This window comes from Lithobates pipiens, unplaced genomic scaffold, assembly GCF_037356315.1.
Source record: "Lithobates pipiens isolate NorthernLeopardFrog02 unplaced genomic scaffold, aLitPip1_a1.2 Scaffold_30, whole genome shotgun sequence".
Taxonomy (NCBI): domain Eukaryota; kingdom Metazoa; phylum Chordata; class Amphibia; order Anura; family Ranidae; genus Lithobates; species Lithobates pipiens.
Window position 1 is genome coordinate 96,037,020 of NW_027507791.1, and position 22,701 is coordinate 96,059,720.

Below are 22,701 nucleotides of genomic sequence, written 5' to 3' on the forward strand. Positions count from 1 at the left end.
AGATGGCTTGAAGGACTCCAAATGGGCACAGACACTTTGCAAAAAAAGCATACCAACGGGAGCCCATGCACAGTGTCTGTCCCAATTTGGAGTCCTTAAAGCCATCTCCATACCTTAACATAATAGCAGTTCAAGGCTTGTCATGATTTGCCATCTGGTGAGTGTTTAGATTGGTAGAGGGACACCGCGGTGGAAGAGCACCTTGTAACATTTCTGGTGTAAGTTTGTATATGTCAATGCTGAATTTTGTCTGTCTTCTGGTGAGTGGTTTGGTACACTACACTTAGACTCTGTTCACACCTGAGTGTTTTTCAACTTGTAAAATGCTCAGCTCTGCAGCTCCACATCTCCAAAATGCACAACAAGCAAAAGCCCATTAATTTCAATGGCCCCTGTGCATATCTAAGTGTTGTCGCCTGAAGCTCAAAAAAGTACATGAGGTTCTGTTTGGCAGATTACAAGCATTTTTGGTTCCATAGACTTCAAGAAAAATGCCTGACTTGAGCAGAAAAACCCTCGTAAAAGCTTTCTATTAGCTAAACAAAAATGCCTGAAGCTGTAACACACTTGTAATACACTAATAAAACACTTTAAAAAGCTACAAAAAACGTCCGAAAAACGCCACTCAGGCAGGGGCGTTGCTAGGTCTACAAAAGATCTGGGGCTAGAGCCCATACCAGTTTAGTAAAGTCATATGCTTGGGCGGTCATACACATGTATATAATATATGTGTGTGTGTGTGTGTGTGTGTGTGTGTGTAAGCCTCCCCCTTAAAAAAAAAATGCCCGAAAAACGCCACTCAGGCAGGGGCGTTGCTAGGTCTACAAAAGATCTGGGGCTGGAGCCCATACCAGTGTAGTAAAGAAAGTCATATGCTTGGGCGGTCATACACATGTATATAATATGTGTGTGTGTGTGTGTGTGTATATATATATATATATATCCCCAGAGAGCCTCCCCCCTGCATCAGGGTCCCCAGAGAACCTCCCCTCCCCTTGAGGACCCCTACAGAGACTCAGAGCTATGGGCCCCAGATTTGGGGCTATAGCCCCAAAAGCCACCCCCTAGCGACACCACTGTGCTCAGGTGAGATCCTTTGAGCATAGAGAAGATTCTCTGGTTACGTCACACAGTCAATATTGGAACTTTGTTCATTCATTTATTGTACATAAATGGACATTTGTTTTTCACTGTCTTTTGCTAGTATATGATTATTTGAAGGTTATATATTGACCTTTTTAAGCGGCAGCTGCTATAGAATTATTCAGTGCACTTTTACTTTATTGCTCTTACTTTAACGCTTACAGTCCAGGTACAGCCCCATTACAATGGATAATTTAAACATTTCCCAGAGATGGGTTTTAAGTTTTATTCAGAATTTTAGCAAGGGGGAGGGGGTGGGACATTTAAAAAGTGGACCTAATCTGTTGCTTTGCCCTGGCCACTAGTGATATGGGTCCCCACATTTGGGAACCTTCCTACCCTGTTTCCCCCGAAAATAAGACCTAGTGTGATTGTAGGTGATGGCTGCAATATAAGCCCTAGTTAAAGTCCTTGTAGGTCTTGTTTCCAGGGTAGGGCTTATTTTCGGGGAAACAGGGTATAGTGGATGAACTACACTAGCAGTTCCAATGAACATATCATCATAACACTAATACAATCTGCACAGCATGGCTTCTATTGCTGATGTTTTAAATCAGTAACTAACACAGATGTATAACAGAATGCACTCTATATAATAAGATGGATATTATATATTTAAAGTATACCGTGCATTCTTCCTCTGCTTTTTCACCGACTCATGTCTGCAGTTTTAGGCAATTTTTGATGGCAGAAGAACAGGAGGAACCGGTTCCCCAGTGCTATCGATTAGTGCTGTGGAATGTGTGGAGAGAAAGCAGGATGACAGCTGTCACTGAGCTGCTGGAACACAGGTGACATCCGCCTGTAGTCCCTACACCTGCCTGCCTGCTCCCTCCACACCCAGCAATCGCCACCTAGGAGAGAGGTGTAGCACCCTAATCCAGTGTAGTCTGCTGCATAAGGTGGAGCCTCTGTCTCTCCTCCTCCATGACCATTTTGATAAGATATCTGCCATCTGCTCATTTCACACAATCCTGAATATCCTGGAGGAAGGGGACAGCATAGATCTGCAGCTGCTTCTCATTAGGATCCAGGCAGACTCATCCAGGATAATCCATTTCCCCCCCCCCCATCATCATCAGCCATGGATGGGGAGATGGGTGCCTCCTGACTTGTCTGATCTCCAGCCTCCTCCCTTCTCTACTCCTCACTGTGCGATCAGGCTGCCAGAAGACACAATGGCCAAACAATATGATGTTTTATTCAGACTGCTGCTGATTGGGGACTCCGGGGTTGGCAAAACATGTTTGCTGTGCCGATTCACAGACAACGAATTCCATCCATCCCATATCTCCACAATAGGTAAGAAAGGCTTTGCTTGCTTGCATTGATGAGCTGCCTCCGGTAATTGGAGATTATAGTGATCAATGTGTGTTTACATGCTGTCAATGCTCGAGAAAACATATGTACAGGCTTTTCTTCATAAATATACCCTTGGCTTATTTGTATGTGCCTCTAATTAGTACATAGAGAGCAGCATTAATAATGGGGCTATTCATAGACTCAGTCAATGATACATTTATTGTAACTGTTGTTTTTATGTAAACAAAAAGAAAACATCTTGGTTCATGTTGTTTCCTTTTTAAAGATGCAAAACATTTTTTTTTTCTGATTTGGCCACCCTGTTGCCATGAATTAGCAGAACTATCCTTGTTCTCTTCAAAGCTTGTCCCATTCCTTCATTTCTTCCACCTGTAATTCCCAGATGACTAAAAACATCAGCTGTTGGTTGGGAGTTAATGGCAGTTTTTTTTCTTTTTATGCTTCTGTGAGCTGATGACCCACAATGCTGTCCCTTATGCTGAAAAGGGGTATGTTGGCAGATCCTAGTTCAGATTAAAGCCAAATACCTGTTAGGGAAAAGTGTTGATTCTCCTGCGATATCTTTGTTATAATGGGGACATTTACAAATTCAGATATCAGATTGTTAAAAACAAAGCGTGCCCATTTCCAGAAGGGATAGTGTTGAAAATATTAAGATATATAGTACAGAGCAGTAATTCTCATCTAGGGTTCCATGGGTTCCTCCAGGTTTTGTTGAGGGGTTCCTTGAGCTGTGGTTGGTTGACCTCCTGTTTAATGGTGTCCACATAATTCTGGGGCCAACGTCACTTGGCAGAGGCAGCTACAGGACACCAGGGATCTTTTTGTGTTGTCTGTTAGGGTGACATTCTGACCACCACTCTAAGACGGCTTTCACACCTAATAGCGCCTGTAAGGGGTCTAAAGGAGGAATTTTTCTCATTGCCCACCAGTGTATGGGGCATTTTTCCACTGACCCCCAATAAATTTGTTTGGCAGGGGTTCCCGGAGACCTAAAAATTATTTTGAGGGTTCCTCTGGGGTAAGAGGGTTGAGAAAGGCTAGTGTAGACATTATGCACATATTATATATCACTTTACCAATCTATCAATTTATCTTAATTCTTTACAGTAAGCCATATCATGCAAATATATAATTGCATTGGTTAATACTGTAAATATACAGCTGTACAGGTGACTGTTGTGACTGCAGGGCTGTCATACTTAAATTCAAGATGGCTTTGCTGAATCATAATATTTAGAGAATAGGCATTGGCCGGAGTGCTTTGTAATATTTCAAGGAATTTACCACTCCTCTATCAGAACCACCCATTAACTGGTCAATTACTCCCTGTGCTTGGCATTCTTTTGTAAATGACATCATGCAGTGTAACCCTAGACAGTCTGTACAGAGGATAAGAAAAGATAGGTATGCCGTCCAGTTTCTTTATGGTAATGTTAACAAAAAATCCCCATTTCCGTGTAAATCACTTTTTAAACTGATTATGTAAATTGCTGCACACTTGCGGGAAGGAGGTCATTAGGCGATGCAGTCAGACTGCTTTAGTAATATGAGATTATATGCAACAGAAATTGTATTCTGTTCACGATTAGCATATGTGTAACACACAAATGCAGACATATGACTGTATAATTCAGGAGCCAGGTAGTCTAGACTGAGAGCCATCAGACATCTTAAAGGAGAAGTGTGGGCTACATGGAAAAAAAAAACACATACTTGCCTATATGGCTGCAGAATCGCTATGATGCTGCAGTTGTCCCCTGCTGGCTCTACAGAGAACAGAGCGATCAAAGACAGTCTGTCACCGCTCTCTGCTCTGCCCCCTCCAGCGCTCACTGGAGCACTGGGCTGTGGAGGGGGCAGAAGTGGCTGCCTCAGGCTCTCAGCGGAGTGCTAAGAAGCTGACCCAGCTGCCGGTCAGGCATCTGGAAGGATCCAAGTAGGGATCCTTCCAGAGCCTGGACTGGCTCTGTGATGTAAGCTGACAGTGGGCTTTAACTGTGACCCAAATGAGAAGCCTGACTAAAAAAGCTCTGGCCATACTTTCCTTTTAGGGTCCAGTTCACACCAGATGCAGTTCCATGCGCTTTTTTTCTGCACTAAAAATGCATGCACAGTGTTTTCCATGTATTCCAATGGTTCTAGTTCACAGTAATGCAGTCAGTTCTGGTCAGTTTCCCATCAGTTTCTGCACCGGAAACTGACTGGATCTGACTGCACTGGTGTAAACTAGAGCCATTGGGATACATGAAAAACACTGTGCAGGCATTTTTAGAGCCAGTTCACACCACAAAAATGTACTCTGGATATGTTCCGGATCAGTTTTTGCTTCCAATTGACGCCACATGCAGTTCCAGTGCATTTTTGATACAATTTGCTAGGTTTCAGTACAGTTCTGTGCAGAAAAAATGCAGCACGCATTTTTTTTTCTGCCCCGAAAACTGACTCCCTTGGTTTGAACTAGAGCCATTGGAATACAGGGAAAACACTGCGTGCATTTTTAGTGTAGTTCCGTGTGCTTTTTTTCTGCATTAAATGCATGCACAGTGTTTTCCGTGTATTCCAACGGCTCTAGTCCACACCAGTGCAGTCAGTTCTAGCCAGTTTCGATGCCGAAACTGACTATAACTGACTGCACTGGTGTGATCTAGAGCCATTGGAATACATGGAAAACACTGTGCATGCATTTTAAGTGCAGAAAAAAAGCACACGGGACTGCATCTCATGTGAACTGGTCCTTGGGGTAAATCTGTACTTTCTTAAAGTGATTGTAAAAGAGCTGCACACCAAAACTCACGGACCGGGCAAGGAGGGCAGCACAGAGACCTAAGGTAACCCTGGAGGAGCTGCAGAGTTCCACAGCAGAGACTGGAGTATCTGTACATCGGACGCTAATAAGCCATACACTCCATAGATTTGGGCTTTATGGCAGAGTGGCCATAAGAAAGCCATTACTTTCAGCAAAAAACAAAATGTCACGTTTTGAACTTGCGAAAAGGCATGTGGGAGTCTCCCAAAATGTATGGAGGAAAGTTCTCTGGTCTGAGACTAAAATTTAACTTTTTGGCCATCAAAAAAAATGCTATGTCTGCCACAAACCCACCAGATCACATCGCCCAAAGAACACCATCCCCATAGTGAAACGTGGTGGTGGCAGCATCATGCCGTGGGGATGTTTTTCAGCAGTCAGGACTGGGAAACTGGTCAGAGTTGAGGGAAAGATGGATGGTGCTAAATACAGGGATATTCTTGAGCAAAACCTGTACCACTCTGTGTGTGATTTGAGGCTAGGATGGAGGTTCACCTTCCAGCAGGACAATGACCCCAAACACACTGCTAAAGAAACACTTGAGTGGTTTAAGGGAAAATATGTAAATGTGTTGGAATGGCTTAGTCAAAGCCCAGACGTCAATCCAATAGAAAATCTGTGGTCAGACTTAAAGATTGCTGTTCACAAGCGCAAATCATCCAACTTGAAGGAGCTGGAGCAGTTTTGCAAGGAGGAATGGGCAAAAATCCCAGTGGTAAGATGTGGCAAGCTCATAGAGATATATCCAAAGCGACTTGGAGCTGTGATAGCTGCAAAAGGTGGCTCTACAAAGTATTGACTTTAGGGGGATGAATAGTTATGCACATTGATTTTTTTTAATCTTATTTTGTCCTATTGTTTGCTTCACAATTTAAAAAAAAACATCTTCAAAGTTGTGGGCATGTTCTGTAAATTAAATGATGCAAATCCTCAAACAATCCATGTTAATTCCAGGTTGTGAGGCAACAAAATACGAAAAAATGCTAGGGGGGTGAATACTTTTGCAAAGCACTGTATGTAAATGCAATTAATAAAATGATTTAATGTGTAATTTTAACATCAGGAGCCATTTTTATTATTTTTAAATCTGTAATTGTCTGACAACCCTGCCAGGTCCTTGTTAAAGTGCTTTCTTTTCTAGGGTCACTAGGCTCTGTCCCTATGTCCCAAATGTGCTGCTGCATTTTTATATGTCACACAGACTTCTGATGCAGATTAGGCTGATTTACTAAAAGAGTTAAAAACCTTCACAAATACATTGGGGGTTATTTACTAAAGGAAAATCCCCTTTGCACTGCAAGTGCACTTGGAAGTGCAGTCGCAGTAGGTCCGAGGGGGACATGCAAGGAAAATAAAAAACAGCATTTTAGCTTGCACATGATTGGATAATAAATTCAGCAGAGCTTCCATTCATTTCAGATCTACCCCTTAGATTTACAGCGACTGCACTTCCAAGTGCACTTGCAGTGCAAAGTGGATTTGCCTTTGGTAAATAACCCCCATTGTGTGAATATTTACCAAAATTATTCAATCACGGAAAAAGCAAATTACTGTTAACTTATTTCATCTCCACATGACTAGATAATTGAAAGGGATGTTCACATTTTTTTTTTTTGTGTGTGAAGTTTCTCAAACCCTTTAATAAATCGGCCCATATAATTGGCACATTTTAACACAAACTACACATACATGGTCCATTTTTGTCAACACCAGGAATGCATATTTGTAGATGTGAAGTGGCTGCAAAGAACCCTTTGAGAGATCAGCATCACAGCAAAAGATTAAAAAAAGGGGGAAACACATTTTATAAAAAAAAAAAAAAGACAATTATTTATTATTATAAACAGTGCTTTAGCAGACTATGGGGTTGATATTTATTTACCTTTAGTAAAGCAACCTCACCATCTCATATGGAGCACTATGCTATTGATGGCAATGGAAAGACCTTGAAAATGTTATCTATCAACTAATAATGTTTCTGGATACTGATGCCTGTTTCCTAGAGTTAGCACAGCATACAGTATGCGTATACAGTATATATTTATCTTGTGACAATCTAGGGGTTTTGTAGCTCAGTGGTAGTGCAAAACAGTGAGTTGACTCCACACCAGAAGTGAATTTTCAGGGCCTTTTCTGTCCACTTTTATTTAAAAAGACAAAGAAAAGTTCCATGAACAAATTATCATTTGGCCACCCAGGAGTTTCCACAATCAAATAAACGAAAGAGTATTCAGCCTTTCTGCTCATGCTTATTACCTTTTGGTCCTCCTGTCCATCAAACACATCCCAAGGCTTGTGTACCAACCACTGTACCACTCTCAGCTGGTCTCTTATCCTGCAGCTCCATCATTCACAGCCTCATGTCTGTCCTGGACACCATTGTGCAGACGTGTACCTCTCTCTGCTCCTAACACACACTGACCCCAATGTCATTTTTGACCATGGCACGGGCTCGCTCGGCCACAATACTGTATGTATATATGCAAATTTCATCACTGTGCCTACCACATGCCCCTAAGATACCCACAATCAAGCGCAAATGATGGCTCATTTTGTGTAGAAGGGAAATGGAAAAGCCATGACATAAACATGTATGATCTTATCAGCTAAGCATAAATGTTTATGCCCTATAAAGACGCCCAAGTAATGTCTTTAACTCATGGGAATGGTAGTGAATGTCTAATAAGTTCCATATATCCTGGGGTTGTCTGCAGTGGTGGAGGTTATCCTATAGAGCCATTATTTACCAGGGTTCCTCCAGAGACTACTAAGAGTCCCTTAAGTTGTGGTTTGATTTTCCATCTGATAGTGCCTGCATGGATCTGGAGCCAACACCACTTGGCATAGCAAACAGACACCAGGATGGCAGTTGGACTGCTACTGTAGGGGAGCATTCTTTCAAGCATTGTAAAGGGCATTTTTCCCACTGACCACAGAGAAGTTTTTAGCAAGGGTTCCTCGAGACCTGGAAATAATTTTAAGGGTTAATCTGGTGAAAAAAAGTTTAGACAGGCTGCTACAGATATCTCTTATAGATATAAAATGCTCTACAGATGTTACTTTATCAGTCTTAGCAGATGATGATCATCTTTGGTCTGGTACCTCAGCTACAACATACTTCTAAAATTCCTGAGACATACTGTATATCCTGAGTATATAACAAGCTTTGGTTGGCTGAGATGGAAAATTTTGGTTAACCGTTTATTGTCAGTGGCCAAAAAAGCCTGGTGCTATTTACAGTCTCACAATAGTGAATACACCCCTTTACAATTTTGTAATTTTTTTTAATATATCTTTTTTATGTGACAACACTGAAGAAATTAAACTTTGCTGCAATGTAAAGTATGTGAGTGTACAGCTTGTATAACAGTGTATATTTGCTGTTCTCTCAAAATAAAATGCAGCCAATAATCTCTAAACCGCTGGCAACAAAAGTGAGTACACCTCTAAGTGAAAATGTCCAAACTAGGTCCAAAGTGTCAATATATTGTGTGGCCACCATTCTTTTCCAGCACTGCCTTAACCCTCTTGGGCATGGCGTTCACGATAGCTTCACAGGTTGCCACTGGAGTCTTCTTCCACTTCTCCATGACCACATCACAGAGCTGGTGGATGTTAGAGACCTTGAACCCCACAGATGCTCAATAGGGTTTAGGTCTGGAGACATGCTTGGCCAGTCCATCACCTTTACCCTCAGCTTCTTTAGCAAGGCAGTGGTCATCTTGGAGGTGTGTTTGGGGTCATTATCATTTTGGAATACTGCCCCGTAACCCAGTCTCCAAACGGAGGGGCTCATGCTCTGCTTCAGTATGTCACAGTACATGTTGGCATTGGTGCTTCCCTCAATGAACTGTAGCTCCCCATTGCACTCATGCAGCTCCAGACCATGACACTCCCACTACCATGCTTGACTGTAGGCAAGACACACTTGTCTTTGTACTTCTGACCTGGTTGCCGCCACATGCGCTTGAGACCATCTGAACCAAATAAGTTTATCTTGGTCTCATCAGATCACAGGACATGGTTCCAGTAAACCATGTCCTTAGTCTGCTGTTCTTCAGCAAACTGTTTGCAGGCTTTTTTGTACATCATCTTTAGAAGAGGATTCCTTCTGGAAGGACAGCCATGCAGACCAATTTGATGCAGTGTGCAGCGTATGGTCTGAGCACTGACAGGCTGACCTCCCACCCCTTTAACCTCTGCAGCAGTGCAGTCAGCACTCTTACGTATATTTCCCAAAGACAACCTCTGGATTTGATGCTTAGCATGTGCATTCAACTTCTTTGGTCGACCATGGTGAGGTCTGTTCTGAGTGGAACCTGTCCTGTTATACTGCTAGCCACCGTGCTGCAGCTTGGTTTTGGCAATCTTCCTATAGCCTAAGCCATCTTTATGTAGAGCAAAATGTATTTTTTTCAGATCCTCAGAGAGTCGTTGACCATGAGGTGCCATGTTGAACTTCCAGTGACCAGTATGAGACAGTGAGAGCCATAACACCAAATTTAACACACCTCCTCCCCATTCACACTTGAGACCTGGTAACACTAACGAGTCACAAGACACCGGGGAGGGAAACCTGCCTAATTGGGAGCAATTTGGACATTTTCACTTAGGGGATTACTCACTTTTTTTGCCAGTGGTTTAGACATTACTGGCTGTATGTTGAGTTATTTTGAGGGGACAGCACATTCATACTGTTCTACAAGCGGTACACTCACTACTTTACATTGTAGCAAAGTGTCATTTGTTCAGTGTTGTCACATGAAAAGGTATAATAAAATATTTACAAAAATGTGAGGGGTGTACTTTTACTTTTGTAAGATACTGTGTGTGTGTATATGTGTGTGTGTGTGTGTGTGTGTGTATATATATATATTACACACATACACACACACACACACACACACACACACTTTTGTCAAAAGTATTGGGATTCTTGTTTTTACACGCACATGAAATTTAATGGCATCCCAGTCTTAGTCTGTAAGTTACAATATTGAGTTGGCCCACCCATTGCAGCCATAACAGCTTCAACTCTTCTGGGAAGGCTGTCCACAATGTTTAGGAGTGTGTGTGTATAGGAATGTTTGACCATTCTTCCAAAAGTGCGTTTGTGATTTCAGGCACTGATGTTGACAAGAAGGCCTGGCTCGCAGTCTCTGCTTTAATTCTTCCCAAGTGTGTTCTATCTGGTTGAGATTAGGACTCTGTGCAGGCCAGTCAAGTTCTTCCACCCCAAACTCACTCATCCATGTATTTATGGACCTTGACTTGTGCACTGGACCAAATCATTTGGTGAAGGGATTATGGTGTTGGGTTGTTTTTCAAGGGTTGGGTTTGGCGCCGTAGTTCCAGCGAACTCTTAAACAGTGGTGGCTGGTGCTCGATATTTGGGGGGGGGGGGGCGGCAAGCAAATCCCCCACCACGCGGGAGATGGATGGCGGTGATCAATGCCCCCCCCGCGAGGGAGATGGATGGTGGCGATCAGTGCCCCCGCCCCCTGTGGGAGACAGACATCAGTGATCAGTGCCCCTGCGGGAGATGTACAGCGGGAATTAGTGGCCTTACTTTAGGAGGCCGATTCTGCGCCTCGCTCATGTGCATGTAAAGGCAGGTGTCCCAGTACTTTTGACAATACAGTGTGTATGTGTAATTATATATAGTCAGGCTGAGACTGTACAAAAGGGTTTTCAATAATATAACAATATCTATGGCATAGATAGTGTTGCATGCATTAACTGGGTCTGGTATATCATTAACTCACTACTGTAACAAGTTTATACATAGAAATGCCACTGTTAGCAGTCCTTACAACCAACTATACATGTATCTCACTGCACACAAGGCAGTGTCCATCCATGCATAATGACCTGAAGTCTTAACACCCCCACTCCATCATATATACTTAATGCACATCTTATAATGCGGTTGCTATGCAGCAGTGTTCTGGTGACTGCACTGTGAAGAATTCTGACGTATTTTTGTGAGCAAGATGTTCCAAAATCCTTTAATGTGCTAAATATGAGATCACCATAGAGACTGATTAGATGTGGCGTGGTCGCCAGTTATAGGCATAAACACAAAAGTGCGTATTACCTTTTAAGCAATTGTTATGGTGAATATTGTATATAGGTTATACTGACCTTAGGTATTGAGTCACAGCAGAGACATAGAGGACTTAGCAACTTGCTAGTGCCAAATCCCAACACATGAGGTCAGTTTAGCCTGTATAGAACAATGTATGTATTGTAAAGGCAGATGTAATAGATAAAAAATAAGTACAGCTCCTTTTTTTATTTTTTAAAGTAACTAGTGTATATACCTGAATAATGATATTAACATCTTACAGTCCCTATACAGCAAAGCATAGACTGGTGGGGTGGGGTGGGGGCTGGGGTGGGGGGGGGGGGGGGGGGGAGAAGCAGCGCAGGGAGCCAATCAGTACTGCAGTGTAATGCTGATAGGACTAGAAAATTGATTGCCAGTGTGATGAGCTCAGCAGTGTTCTGCTTTTCTTTTCACTGTCCAGTCACAGGCTGAACAAAGAAACAAGACCTGTAAGTATTACTTCAAGTGGTTCTAAATCATCATATTTTTTTTTCGCAGCTTCCCACCAGGCCCCCATTATACTTACGTAAGCCTGATCTCAATCCTCCCTCCTCTTTGGCTCAGACACAGTAGGGGGGGGGGGGGGGCATTGGATCCTGCTGCTGTCAGTCATGACCAGTGAGGAGGGAGTGGGGCTGAACAGCACTATGTGTGTATGAGCGAGGCTCAGGAGTGAGACCGCATGAGTCAGAGTGCCCCCATAGCAAGTGGCTTGGTATGGGGGCACTTAGCAGGAGGGAAGGAGCCAGGAGTGTTGATGGGAGATCCAAGAAGAGGAGGATCGGGCTGCTCTGTGCAAAACCACTGCAACAGAGAAGGTAAGTATACCATGTTTGTTATTTAAAAAATAAAACAAAAAGACAATGTTTTACAATCACTTTACTTTGCAAGAGACAAAAATCAGGAATTGGGTCTCCTACCCTGTCAAACAGTGCGTGGTGTGGTAGATCTGTGTATATCTCAGGATTGGATAGACAGACTTACAAATCCTTTGGTAAATGTATTAAGCTGTTTGCCTGGAATTCTGTTTTAAATTGTCCAGATAAGCCGATGGCCCTGGGGCATACTTCTGTGTGCGTATTTGTCATGTGCAGGTTTGTCAAATATTATTATACTGTTTGGTCTTATGTTAAATGATTTGTCTTATGTTTTATTGTTTTTGTTTTATATTTTATTAACGTAAACTTGTCATTAATTAAATACAGATGACATGATATGACAGCTGACATTACTGAAATCGGAGGGCCAGCATGGCAGCCAAGCAACTAACAGACCAGGCCCTTTTTTGACATTTTTTTTTTGTTTAGAAGTAAAAAATCTGTATTTTTTTGGTAGTAAATTACTTCGAACATCCAAAACTAATAAAAAATAAATAAATATGTATATATATATATATATATATATATATATATATATATATATATATATATATATATATATATTATTTTAGCAAAGACACTAGAGAATGAAATGGCGATTATTGCAAAAAATTGAAAAATCTACAAAGGCAACACTTTACTTTTTTTTTTACAGGTTACTTGTTTAGAGTTAAAAAGAAGGTCTTGCACTAGAATTATTGCTCTTGCTCTAATGATCACAGCAATATATCACAAGTGTGGTTTGAACACCGTTTATATATGCGGGCTTACGTATGCTTCTGTTTCTGCGTGCCAACTCGGAGGGCTTTTACTTTTTATTTTTTATTTTTACGCTGTCCCTTTTCATTTTTTTATTTTTTTTAATTTTTATCACTTTTTTTTTTCTATTACAAGGAATGTAAACATTCCTTGTAATAAAAATAGCTATGACAGGTCCTCTTTATTGAGAGATCTGGGGTCAAAAAGACCACAAATTTCTTTTTATCTTTTTAAAAGCAAAAAAAAAAAAAATTTTCACTTTAAGAAAAAAAATAATAATAATCCCATCGATCTACTTGAGGACCGGAAGTGACATATCCAATGAATTAGGCAGCCAAACATTTTTATTTTATTTTAGTTTTTTTTAGTTTTTTTTTAGATAAAGTCTGTATTTTATTGCGGAAGGGGGATGCAAACACAAGAACTAAATAGAACTCTCTACAAGTAAGGAGAAATTATATCTTAGACCAGGGATATACAATTAGCGGACCTCCAGCTGTTGCAAAACTGCAAGTCACATCATGCCTCTGCCCCTGGGTGTCATGCTTGTGGATGTCAGAGTCTTGCTATGCCTCATGGGACTTGTAGTTTTGCAACAACTGGAAGTCCACTAATTTCATATCCCTGTCTTAGACGGTTGTCGCCAAAATCAGTCTTCCTGTTAGAAGATTTAACCTCCCCCTCCTTTTTGGTGACATCTGAAAAAATTTGGATTTCGCAGAACTTTCTGTCTTGGTGACAACAGTCATCAAGACAAACAGAAAAGTTCATCTACACAGCGGGGGCACGGACAGCAGTAATGCCTAGTACACATGATAAGAAAATCGGACAATAAGTACCGCTTTCAGAGCGATCGTCTGATAATCTGATCAATAGTACAAGGCTTTCGAGAGCTGATCACGACAGTTCATCCAAAATTATCCAAAGGGAAAAGCACGAAAAATGTTCTCATGTGATAACAGAACGGACAATTAGTATGGTATTAGATAAATCGTGAATAAGACCACACATGCTCGAAAACAAAAGAGTACATTACAGTACAACACATTACATAACTTCCAAAGTTGTATTTTGTCATGCGAAAATTTTCATAACTTTAGTATACTATTGGTTTTCGATACGAGACTAGCATGCAAAAAAAAGTGTACAATCATTCGTCCGATATTCTTATGTGTACTAGGCATAAAACCTTTCCAGGGATCTAATCATTCCCACCCCCGGCCAAAAGTAAAAAAAAGTCTGAGCTATAGATACACAAAGGCTACTTTCACACTGGGGCACTCAGCACTCTGGCGGTAAAGCGGCGCTATATTTAGCGGTTCTTTACCGTCGTTTTAGCGGTGCTGATCGGCCGCTAGCGGGGCAGTTTTAACCCCTGCTAGCGGCCGAAAAAGGGTTAAAGCGGCACTTTGCAGGTTTGGAGCGCTGCCCCATTGTTTTCAATGGGAAGGGGTGCTTTAGGAGCGCTAAATACACCGCTCCTGCAGCGCTCCAAAGATGCGGCTTGCAGGACTTTTTTGACCGTTCTGCAAGCGCACCGCTCTAGTGTGAAAGCCCTCAGGGTTTTCACATTGGAGTGCACTGAGCGGGTCTTTCAGGACGCTTTGCAGGTGCTATTTTTAGCATTTTAGCCCCTGCAAAGCACCTCATTGTGATAGAAGCCTTAGGAGCATATTTCTTTTCATCTGTAGCAGTCCTGGCAGTGTCTTTTTCGGTGCCACCGTGGCTCAGAGTGGAATCGTCTAGTGATTGCAATCTGCGCACAACCTGGCTGGCAGTATTCTTTCTCTTTGTACAAAGTGTGCAAGTGTAAGAATTGATGCTGGTTTGAAGCCAAAGGGTAGTCACACCAAATATTGGTTTAATTTAGATTTTTCTTCTTCTCCCTCATTTTGGGCTTTGTAGATTTATAAAAAGAAACAATTAAAATACATATTTTTTCAGCTCTATAGGGCAGAGTGGCAGGCAGTATTGCCTACGGACATCTCACGGCAACTATGTCCATTTAACACAGTTACATCACGGTTGTGGAGCAGCCCCATTCACCTCCTATGGGGCGCAGTGGAAGACTTTACGGAGCGTAATTTGTCCTGCAATGCACAGCTTCATAGCTAAAGCAATATTTATGGGACTGTGCAGCGGCCAATGTTCTGGTTTTGTTCCGCGTGACAGTGCCTGTGTGAAATAGTCATAATATAAACCATCTTATCAATGTGTACAAATATATTACAAAGCCTTGTTCCGGTGAACAGTTTGTCATGTTATGAAGCTTATACATTGGGAAAATACATATTTGCTCATTTAACATGCTTATTATTACTGTATGACGGTTGTGCTGTGCTGATCTACTGACAGTGTGAGAACAAAAGACAGGGAGTGTCTGTTTTTTTTATTTTAATGACAAGAAATTGCTACTTTTAACTCAAAATAATAATAATGTGATGTGATAATGCTCCTAAGGCCCTACTGATTCATGTATATTTGGATTTTAATAATGGGACCCCAAAAATTGTCTTGTAACATAAGCACAATAGTGACTAACATAGTTGACACAACATGTACTGTATGCTGTGCTACAATATACCTCTACTGTAGTGCATAGTTTCCAGGAGAGTAAAAATATGAAATAATTTTGATGTGCCCTAGTGTATGGCTTATCCACCCGTTATATTTTACAATTTCTGTCCAGTTCCTCTGCCGACATGCAATAATATGTGTTTATTTTTATTTTCTTGTGTTTTATATGGTGATTTATTCCTTACCATATTATACATAAATGATATGGGCAAAAGTATGTGGACGCCACTGTCTATTAGGGCTTATGCTGGGCCCCTTTGATCCAGGGAAAGTTACAAGTAGTTTTGATATTTTACACCTCTAACCTTGTAGCAATAACTTGGGGAAGGCCTTTTAATTTGTTGCGGCATGAATGTGCCCCTGTGCCTAAAGCTCCATAAAGGCAAAGTTTGACAAATTTGGTGTAGATAATCTCAAGTGGCCTGCACAGAGTCTTGACGTCAACCCTATTGAACACCTGACATCACAAATGCTCTTTTTTTTGGCTATATTGACAAACATTTTCATAGACATACCCAAAAACCTTGTGGAACGTCTTCACAAATGATTGTAGGCTGTTAAAGCCACAACGAGGGGTAGGGGTGCTTAATATTAAATTTGATCTTCACCTTTAATTTGAAGTTCCTTCTTCTCCACCTATTTTTGCCTCTGCTGTGCATATTTTTGCTTTTTTTGTTTATTTCCTTTTTTTTTTTTATTAGAAAAAAATTCTGGCCTGCCACCATGCACATCACTTAGGCTCACTGTGCCTCCTGTGATATGCATGTCACATATACCAGGAGGCATAGTTCTTCATGCACAAAAGAGGGGGCGGGCCTAGCTGGAGGTCCCTCTGGCTGCGCCTGGAACAGCTGGCAGCCTTTCGACGACGTCACATAAGATGATGGCGCACAGGACTGTGTGGGTGAAGAAAAGAGCATTCTGCAGGGCCATATACTGGATCTGCTGGGCAGGTGAGTACCTTAACTGTGCAGGACCCGCAACCATGTAAGCAGTGGTTAGAAAAAATTGAGGGGGGAAGGGTTAATATCTGATGTCTATGGTTTTGGAATGGGATTGTTTTTATATTGGTGTGATGGTCAGATGTCCACATACTTGTGGCCATTTAGTGTATATCAGTTAGCATTTGTAAACCTCATCAGAGCATCCTGAAATAATTTTATATAACAAATTACCTTGTTTAAAAATGATATTTTAATGTCTGTTTCTTGACAAAGTATAATATAGGTTCTACTTATCAGTAATGCATCATGACTTTTTATCTATCGACTATACCTAATTTTAAAACAAAAGGATTCCCAACGGAAAAAGCCTGCCAAGAAAATGCCTGCCAGGAAAATAAAATCCCATACATTATTGACCATTAATTAAAATATGTAAGGCAGGCTTGAATAATTCACAGTTGTTAGCTGTTAGGGTAACTGAAAAGTACAACTTGGGTAGTGGAGAGTGTCTTTATTGCTCACATGAGGCAAAAAGCATTATCTGGAGACCATTAAAGCTGCAAGCCTTTGTTTAGCATAAATGAACTTTGTGATTTTATATGTTTTGCTAATACTGTGTCCATAGCTGCACTCATCAAAAACCACAATGAACCCCTTACTGGTATTTCCATGGATACAGAGAGCTACTGTTACATGCATCAACTTTATGCCTGGGTATGCTAGACAACCTGCTCTTAAATAGGGCGGTACACAATATAATAGGGTTGATTTGCTAAAAGCAAATAGACTGTACACTTTGAAAGTGCAGTTGTACTCTGCTAAGCTCTGGAGCAAATGCCTTTGTGAACACTGTACCTAATGTGTTCCTGAGAGCTAAGGATTGGCATAAGGTATCTTTCATATTAGTTCATGTATATTCTGCCCTAGAGAATATATATATTATAATATTGCAGAACTGTTAGATGAAGAATAGTAGAATAGTGGACTTCACGATTCTGACCTTGGCTTCCTACTTTAGGAAAGGGGTCTAGGCAAAGCTCTCAGACATCTTCAAAAAGACCATGTCTGTTTCCTGCCTCGCTATGCCCAACCATCTTTTGCTTCTCCCTTTTAGTCACCTGGTTAGCATAAAGCCGGCCACAGAGCGTTTTTCTTTCTTGCAACCCCTGGGGGAACAGGCAGGTTGTACCAATGTAATCAATCGATCAACTTGGGTACATTCAGCCTGCCCATATATGGTTCAAATCTCAGCCGGTCCCTGCTGAGGCACCATGTAAGATGGCTTTTGTTTCAAACTAAGGAGATCAGAAGTCATAGGTACTCAAGGTAGAATAAGACTTTGTCAGTTATCGTTCTACAGTAAACTATTCCACCTATAAAAATGCCCAAACTATGCAGAGACAGTAACAATGAGGACCTGGCATTTCACTGGCAGATGGGGAGGAAGTTTTTAATTCTTTATTATACACAAAAATGTGTGTTGCACACCCCACGCAGGAGCTGCAGATGAAAGGGATTCCCCACTCCTGCACAGCCAGGCACACCAAATACTCACAGACAGAAAACAGTCCATAGCTTTGCTTTTGTTTATTAGAGGGTCAGGGCCGGCCCTACTATGGGTCCCACTGGGTCCAATGGACCCAAGCGGCACTTTGAGAGGGGCTGCAAACTGACACCCAAGATTTTTTTTTCCAGCAGTTTTGTGTGTCATCCAGGGGCGGAGAGGGCCAGGTAACAACTGCCCCCCGGGCCGATCCGCTGCCCTGTTGCCCTCAGCACACATACTCATAGTTGCTGGGCATGAGGGTGCTTGCACACAGGCTGGTGTGCAGCTGTTAAACACCTGAGCACACATGACGAGCTCAGGTGTGTGAATTTCATTCTTGAACACAGGCAGCACAATGTTTTGGGACAGCCCTTTAGAGGGTTAACAGCTTGGATAGAGATGGGAAGTTATGGGATGCCCACTTGACTTCAGCAACCTTCAGGGACAACTTCCTATATACAGCCATACATAGTCTGCTTCTCACTTTCCTCCTGCATGCTCTTGCTCAGCTTCAGCTGGTACACTCCCAGGAAAAACTTGACAGTCTTCTTGGTCACTGATCCCAGCACCACCTCTCCAGGCCCTGCCAGCCTACCTGGCTACAATTGCCTCTTTTTTTAACAGCCGCCCTGGCTGACTCTCACACCAGTCCACCCGACTGACTCTCTGGAGATCTCTCAGGGGAAGGACTGAAGACTTAAGCATACCGCTGTCTTCAAGGTAGACTGGCTACATGTGGCAGTCTCCCCCCTATGTTGGTCCCCACCAGTGTTAATCTACTTACTCTGTTTTCTCTTTGCTCCCCTGCCTGCAGTAAGGATTCCTTCCTTGTGTCTTTGGCAGGATCTCTCCAGCGCCCCGGCCCAAGGCAGGTCACCCCCCACCAGACTAGGGAGCACCCATCAGGGCCACTGTCAGCCTCCTCAACACTGCATCTTCATGTTCCACCTGACTTTCTCTGGTGGCATGACCCATGTCTATTTATGGGGAAGTCTCAGTCCCCTGCCGGCCCACTTCTGCGTATTGGCTGAGGCCCCACAAATCTACATGGCAACCCTCTTAACCCCCACCCTCTAAGATTCTCCAACCTTCTAGACCGGGGGAGGGGGGGGGGTGGTTGGGTTTTGTATCAGAGAGAGCTGCCAAGATAAGTCATCCAGGCCTGGCCTCTTATAACCCTGACCAAATTCTGTGACTCAGGTGTTTTTTCCTACTCTTACTTCTAGCACACACTAGAGGATGCTACATGTTTTAGTGACAGTCAATCATGTGATGTGTGAATGGTTAATCAATGCTCCTGGCAGCCCTGCCTACCTAGCATGTTGGCTATGAAAAAATCTGGCACTGGTGGCGAAGCTTGCCCTGTTCATTAATGATGAGCTATGGCTTAGCTGTTAGCTCTGAGACTATGTGGATGTGTCAGAATGATGCCCTATTTGCATGGTTTTTAATTTGCTAACAGTATGTAAGTACATCTACGTGCTTACATGGCATGAATGTGGCGTTTTTTTTTCCGTTTTTTTAGAGACAGTCTCTTTAAAGGAATTCAGTAGTCATACATGGATAAATTAAGAACTTAGAATTCAATGGGAGGCATATTAGTATAATGCCATTTAAAGCCAGTTATTTGGAAGACTATAAAACTGAAATGAATGGAGGTGTTTGATAGTTTTATAGAAGTGTAGATATCATTGAGATTTAGCTTTGTCAATGGAGTCTCAGTTGTCAAGCCTCAACATGACAGCTATTCTTTCGGTTGGGTGTGATTGTAATAAAAAATAACTATTTTCATATAGTTTCTAATATGAATCACAGGGAGCCTGACAATGATCTCATGTAATAACTCTTCATTGAGGGCCTTACACACCTTACAGCGTATCATTGCTGACATTTGCCAAGTTAATTCTCCTATATAAAGACATATTAAATATAAATGTCAAGATCACATTAGTCTTTCATTCTTGAAATGTTTGGAAGATCAGCTCCTCACTCTATCGTTTCTGTTTTGTGTAATGAAGTCATCGCTCTCCAATGTTCAAAGGTCCTTATAACCCCAACACTTGTATACACGATATAGGATGAGTAGATATTAAAACAGAAAAAACATTTTATCACTTTCAAGTGATGCACCAAATTAAAGGTAAATCTGTCACACACCTGGGAAATTTATGAATAAAAGTGCATATAAGTGGTCCTATGTCAAATTAACCTTTAAGTGTATGTACACTGCATGGACTTGTGGGCCTGTACCTTGGGCAGCAGGGTTAGAGTTATGTTGTTTCGAAAAGAGTAGGGAAGGATTGGAAACACTGTAAGGTATTATTGCTGTCTGTGTTTCTTTAGGAATATATAAAAAGACAGTGCAGCGCTAATAATAAGTCCATATGTCAAAGGTCCACCAATGTGTGATATCTTCAATGGTGCTACAATATGGTAAAAATGCAGGTGACTCCGTGGGTAAACCTCCACCAATGGAAGAAATGTCTGCTTACCCCACAGAATGGACCCTTAAATTACAGAGGGTCATATGCACTTTTCCTCATAGGGTGTATTAGCATGTCAGCCGAAATAGGCAACAGATCTTGATCGGTAATTTCTTGATAAGCGATACCAATTTCAAAATACCAAGTGCAGAACAACCAAACTCCAGAGCCACATTGATCATGTAAATAAAAAAAAGCATATATATATATATATATATATATATCTATATATATATATATATATATATATATATATATATATATATATATATATATATATATATATATATATAGTGCTCTCCGCAAACAAAAACTTTTAATTTTCTTAAAAAACTAGAATAAAACAATAACATTTACAAGTCAGGCTCTGTAACCCAGTACTTGGTATTCAAAAAAGTGTGTGCAAAGGGTCAATGATGGCCGTTTTTACAGTGCCTGGCTGGGTTACAGTGCCGTAAGTTTTTTTTTTTTTATTATTCTGTTTTTTTTTTAAAGAAAATTAAAAGTTTTTGCTTGCAGAGAATTAGAATTATGCAGGTGCAGTCTCCCCTTGATCTCCCACCCGGCCCTATTTATTTTTGGAGACTTGGATTCGGTTCAATTGGTTTTCTCCAATAAATTGTCCTTTTTAAAATGCCTTACTTTTGATTCAACCTTGTTATCCTCTATAAACTTTACTAAATCTGATACAAAGTAATTTCACATAGTTTTCTAAGGAAAAAAATTAAGTATTTTGTTCCCACAAATGTATTTCATTTTGCAGACCGCTTTTTAATATGTGAGAACAAAATGTGTGAAGCGCTCAACACTATTATAAATTGTCTTGAGATTTTTAACACATTTTATGGAGTTGGAAGAGCAGATGTGACATACTAAACAGGTTCTATTATGTTCGAAGATGAATTGAAGTGCTTGCATTATAATTACTGTAGCAAAGATGTCATAAAATATGTTTAAAATGGGTGTCTGCGCATGGTGTTTTAAAAAGGTTATATAAAAAGAGCTAAAAAGCAAACTTGATGCAAACCTAGGAGCATATAGTGGACAAAAACATAAGCAAAGGTTACATTAATACTGCGTACACACGATCGGACTATCCGATGGACTTAGTCTGGCGGACAAACTGGACTTTGAAGTGGCGGTCCGCCGGACTTTCCGAACGAGTGGACCTGCCCACACACGACCGGACTTTTCCGGCAGACTTTCGAAATGAACGGACAGTCCGTTAATTTTGAATGCGGCTCCAGGTAGACGGGACTAGCGAAGGAAGTCAATGTCACCGCCTTCGGCGGCGAAATTGACACCTCGTTGGCCCCGTCACCTGGTATGGACTTAAAAGGGAAGCCCTATGCCAAAAAAACGGAGTGGGGTCCCCCCCAAAGTCCATATCAGACCCTTATCCGAGCATGCAGCCCAGCCAGGAAGGGGGGTGGGGACGAGCGAGCACCCCATGAGCCGTACCAGGCCGCGTGCCCTCAACATGGGGGTGCTTTGGGGAAAGAGGGGCCCTGCTGCCCCCCCCACCCCAAAGAACCTTGTCCCCATGTTGATGAAGAGAAGGGCCTCTTCCCGACAACCCTGGCTGTTGGTTGACGGGGGGCTTATCAGAATCCGGAAGCCCCCTTTAATAAGGGGGCCCCAGATACCAGCCCCCCACCCTATGTGAATGAATATTGGGGGACCATGTACCCCTACCCATTCACCTGGTGAAAAAAAGTGTAAAGAAAAAAAACACAACACGTTTTTAAAATAATTTTATTGCACAGATCCGGGGGTCTTCTTCCGTCTTGGGGGGGTCTTCTCGCCGGACTCCTCCGCTATCTTCTGCTAGCTCTTTTACTAGCGGAGGAGCCCGGCTTTCTTCTTTGCCGCCGCCATCCGGGGGTCTTCTTCCGACTTCTGGGATCTTGTCCTCCTCTTTGGGTCTTCTTGCCGGGCCCTCCACTTTCTTCTTCCAGCTCTTTTACTAGAAGTGGCCCGGTCTTCTGTCGCCGCTGCCTCTTCTTCTGACTTCGGGGGTCTTGTCCCCCTCTTCGGGGGTCTTGTCCCCTTCTTCGGTTCTTCTTGCCGGGCCTCTGCTTTCTATTTCCAGCTCTTTTACTAGCTGTGGCCCGGTCTTCTGTCGCTGCC

At 42.0% G+C, this 22,701-nt stretch overlaps 1 protein-coding gene across 1 annotated transcript in view; it reads left to right on the forward strand.

The window, feature by feature from the left end:
• The first annotated feature begins 1,975 nt into the window (after window positions 1-1,975).
• RAB15 (RAB15, member RAS oncogene family) overlaps window positions 1,976-22,701 on the forward strand; it is a 119,022-nt gene continuing 98,296 nt past the window's right edge. The window contains exon 1 of the mRNA XM_077464655.1: window positions 1,976-2,445. Within this exon, the coding sequence (XP_077320781.1) occupies window positions 2,232-2,445 (214 nt within the window). The 5' untranslated portion in view covers window positions 1,976-2,231. The remainder of the gene's footprint in view (window positions 2,446-22,701) is intronic.